At 40.5% G+C, this 4,326-nt stretch overlaps 1 protein-coding gene across 1 annotated transcript; it reads right to left on the bottom strand.

Moving 5' to 3' along the window:
* Window positions 1-331: 331 nt before the first annotated feature.
* Window positions 332-1,429, bottom strand: LOC103292980 (speckle-type POZ protein B-like). Its single transcript, XM_008149217.3, has one exon. The coding sequence runs from the start codon at window positions 1,427-1,429 to the stop codon at window positions 332-334; it is 1,098 nt and encodes a 365-aa protein (XP_008147439.2).
* Between the last annotated feature and the right edge of the window lie 2,897 nt (window positions 1,430-4,326).

Genomic DNA, 4,326 nt, shown 5'->3' with positions numbered 1-4,326 from the left:
AAGTATCCATTGGTGGTCAGGGTACATGCCTCGGTTGTGGGCTTGATTTCCATTAGGGTGCATGCAGGAATCAGCTTACCAGCGATTCACTCTCATAACTTATCTTTCTCTCTCCCTCTCCCTTCTTCTCAAAAATCAATAAAAATACATTAAAACATATGATTCCTTTAAAGAAAATAATAAAACTAAAAATCTGGGGCCAAGATGCAGACTTCCTCCCCACACAGCAGAAGAAACACTCCACAGATTGAGCAGTCTACCTGGTGCTCAATGACAGCAACTGTGGCTGTTGCTTCTACAAAGTCAAGGGAGTCTCATAACAGGCAGGATCTCAGGACTGCTTCAGGTGCTTGTGTGGGGGTCCTGAGGGGTTCACCTCAGCCATCAAGTGGGGATGGGATGCCACCATCGCCTGCCACCCCGAGGTCTCCATGACATCCTCAGCATGAGAGTTGATGAAATCCATTGCCTGAGTTTTCAATTGATCTGCACTGTGGAGGTCAGCCAATGTGAGCATTTCTGCAGCATTCTCCTCATTCAGGTGACTGCTGAGGGCTTCCTCACACATGACCTTCAAACGCTCCAGGGCATACTTGTCAGCAGCAGCCAGCAAACCATCAGCCATTGTGTCCAGGTTAGGAGCCTTCCCAGTGTAAATGAAGCACATCATTTCCTTAAACACTCCAGGCTCCACATCAATGATTTCCACCCGATTCTTTTTGCTCTCCTCCATTGCATGTCCAAACATGGCCCTAAACACTGGAGAACGAGCTGCTAAGATAGCTTTGTGAGCCTGGACTTCCTGGCCAGCCACACAAAAGCAACAGTCTGTGAACCAGGAATTCTCCCAAAGTCCTCCTAGTTCATCAGTCAGCTGGCACTCCGGAACCTTCACCATCTTCATGGCATTCTGGCCAGAAATGGTGATGGAATCTTGCACCACATTCACCTCACAGAAGAGGGTCAGCTTGTCATCAGGGAGAAACCTGTAGTCTTCATCCAAGAGAACATCTCTTTGGATGAATTTCTTGAATCCCCAGTCTGTGCCTTGTACAAATCTATATGCATGGCGACTCTCCAAAGACTTGGTTACTTCTCCCTTGTCATTCAGGATGGAGAATTTGAATTTTGCCAAAAATATACTCTTTGGAGAACTGACTAGAAACAGGTAAAGTGAAAGGTAATTTTTGCTTTCTTCATTTTGCCCTTTTGGGTATAGTCTCAAACACCATTTCAGTTGATCATTGGCTTCTGATGAAAAGGTTGAACTTTGAATGACTTCACCTGTTTCCTGCTGGCAAAAGCTAAAGTTACTGATGGTCCACATGTGGGAGAATTTCACTACTTTGATCTGTGTGTGGCACCAGCTCTCAGCTACAGGGCCACCGGACATTTCTGCCAGAGGTGGAGGACTTAGAATCCTTGACATTGCAAGTTTGAAGGTTAAACAAGATTTCCAAAGTTAGAGGACAAAGATTTCTGTTCTCTTTTCAGCCACGTTAAGTCAGTAGTGGGAAGATGAAGTTGTCTTGTCTAACAAGAAATCCCTCAGAGCAGGACGAACAGCTTCTGGTAATTTTCTTGCATTCACTGCATACTCTCTACAACATCCAGGCGTTGTTTCTAATAACAACCGTCTGAAAGTTGCATGTAAAATGCTTGGCTGGTGTTGCTCAGTGGTAGAGCGTTCACTTATGAAGCAGGAGGTCTCAGTTTCATTCCACGTCAGGGCATATGGCCACTTTGCAGGCTCGATCCCCACTGTGGGTCTTGCAGGAGGCAGCAATTCAGTGATTCTCTCTCTTCATTGATGTTTCTATGTCTCTCTTTCTCTCCCTTTTTCTCTGAAATAAAAATAAAATAAATAAAACATAAATGCTATCATAGCAGACAGATGCCCAACAATATCTAAGATTCATTTAATAATGTTTATTGAGTTTCTTGTGAGTCTCAGGCATTTCTTAATGTGATTCTCTAATCCACAGGTGGGGAACGTCCTGCCTGAGGTCCATATAAGGCCCCCAAAATCATTTGGTCTGGCCCTCCCAAGGCATTAGGGGTAATTTAAATGTTTGACCACATATAACAGGCTAATTGTTAATAATTTCAGTTCATTTTATATGGCCTTCAAATAATGTTATAAATATCCAAATGGCCCTTGGCAGAAAAAAGGTTCCTCACCCCTATAATCTAATCAATTTACACTACAGTATAATCCCTAGAGTAGACCCACAGGGAACACTCCCTAAAAATCCAATTACTTTCCCTTTCCAACACTTAAAAGAAATCACGAATAATCCAATACTTGGGGACTCTCATCAAATTTACAAAAAATGTTTGTCAATCTGATGTGTAAAAAATCATTCTTGTGAACACAATTGCTTTCTCCCCATTTGTAATTAGAATTAGCATCTTTTCCAGTTTCTTTGTTCTTTAATTTTCTTTGCAATAAATAAAATTGTTCATGTTTCTATTGCATAATCTATTACTTTTATTAACTCTAAGTATAGATTTTTCATTGCATTCTAAAAACAAATTACTTTCTGACTAAAATTAAAGATATTACACACTTATAGTACATACTAAAACATTATTCTTGGCCAAAAGGCAGAGTTAGTCTCCTTCCAGCCTCTGGTCATAGCATGCCCATCCATCAGTTAGTACATAATCTTGTTTTATGTGTATTTCTATTTAAAGATATCTTAGTTAACATATATTGTTTATTTATTAACATTGAATTCATGGCCAACAGCCCTAGAGCTCATTCCTTAAGGAAGCTTATCTGACAGATACATTATCTCCATAAGGCATATCCCAGTGCTTTGGCACTAAGTTTGGGGCTGTTTTAAACAGTTTTGTCACCAAGAAACAGCACCCAAATGCCAAAAACCTGGCATAATAGACCATGGAAAAGAAACTTACTTGCTGTTTGAACTTCTCCTTGTTCAAACTCTGCTTGGAATATTCAACCTGCAGGACTCAAATTTCTCCTTCTCATTGCAAGTCCAAGAATGGCTAGGAAAACACCATGAGTATTAGTTTTAGGAATACAAATAAATTCAGTGAATAAGCAAATTTGCAAATACAGAATCTGTAAGGAAGGGGAAGGACTGACTTTATTTTTCTGGTATGCCATATCTTCATGACTTTATATGAAAATACAAAAAGAAAAGAAATTTGGGGAGGGGATATCCTAATAAGTTATTTTAAATAAGATGTTTTTTTTTTAACTTTTAGAGAGAGAGGAAGACAAAGGTGAGACAGAGAAACATTAACGTCCTCCTGCACAGTGGATACAGTCTTGGGCTATGGACCAAGGGTGTCACGTTCAATACTGGTCAAGGCTTTTATCTTGGTTGCTGACTCTGCCCTTGCCCGGATCTTGGTGGGGACATGTGCAGAAGGCAACCAATGGATGTGTTCCACTCTCATAGATGTTTCTCTCTGTCTTTCCCTCTCTATTTCACTCTCCCTTTTTTTTTTTTTTTTTATGGAACATATTTTATTGATTTTTGGAGGAAGGGAGAGGGATAGAGAGTTCGAAACATTGATGAGAGAGAAACATCAAACAGCTGCCTCCTGCACACCACCTACTGGGGATGTGCCCGAAACCAAAGTACATGCCCTTGATTGGAATCAAACCTGGAACTCTTCAGTCTGCAGGCCTATGCTCTATCCACTGAGCCAAACCAGTTAGGGCCACTCTCCCTTAAAATCAATGGAAAAATATCCTCGGGTGAGGAATGAATGAATGAATGAATGAATAAACAAACAAACAAACAAATAAATAAATACAAAATTAAAGCCCTGGCCAGTGTGGACCAGTTGGGTAGGGCATCATCACCTACACCAAATGGTTGTGGATTAGATTCCTGATCAGGGCACAAGCCCTGGTTTCAGGTTTCACACCCATTCAAGGTGCATGCTGGAGGCACTGGATTCCCATTATTCTCACACATTAATACCTCAATCTCGCTCTCCCTCTCTCTCTCCTTAATTCTTCCTGGAAATAATTTTAAAAAGAAGAATAAGAAGAACAATGGGATGGCCTCTCTATACTAGTATATCCTGAGATGCAGTTCCTGGAAGCATGACTAGTTCATCTGTATGTCTGATAATCTCCAATTGTGTCCAGTGCCACTTCTTGGGAAGCCTTACAGTTGTTGGGATCTATTTCAAAGTTTTCTAATATAGCCTGGAACTGAAGTTTTTAAAGGGAGAACAAAGAGGACGTTTATGAGTTTGTTTTTCTTCTCATTAATTGAGACATTTATATTTTAGGTTAATGAGTATGAAGATTCTTACATGCATACATTATGTGAAACA

Source organism: Eptesicus fuscus, chromosome 13 (genome assembly GCF_027574615.1).
Source record: "Eptesicus fuscus isolate TK198812 chromosome 13, DD_ASM_mEF_20220401, whole genome shotgun sequence".
In the NCBI taxonomy this organism is placed as follows: Eukaryota; Metazoa; Chordata; class Mammalia; order Chiroptera; family Vespertilionidae; genus Eptesicus; species Eptesicus fuscus.
The sequence above is the reverse complement of the archived record's forward strand: the minus strand, read 5'-3'. Positions and strand labels throughout refer to the sequence as shown.

What these genes read in the sequence shown, in the direction of transcription:
- LOC103292980 (XM_008149217.3), bottom strand. Translation starts at nt 1,429, where the DNA reads ATGTCAAGGATTCTAAGTCCTCCACCTCTGGCAGAAATGTCCGGTGGC.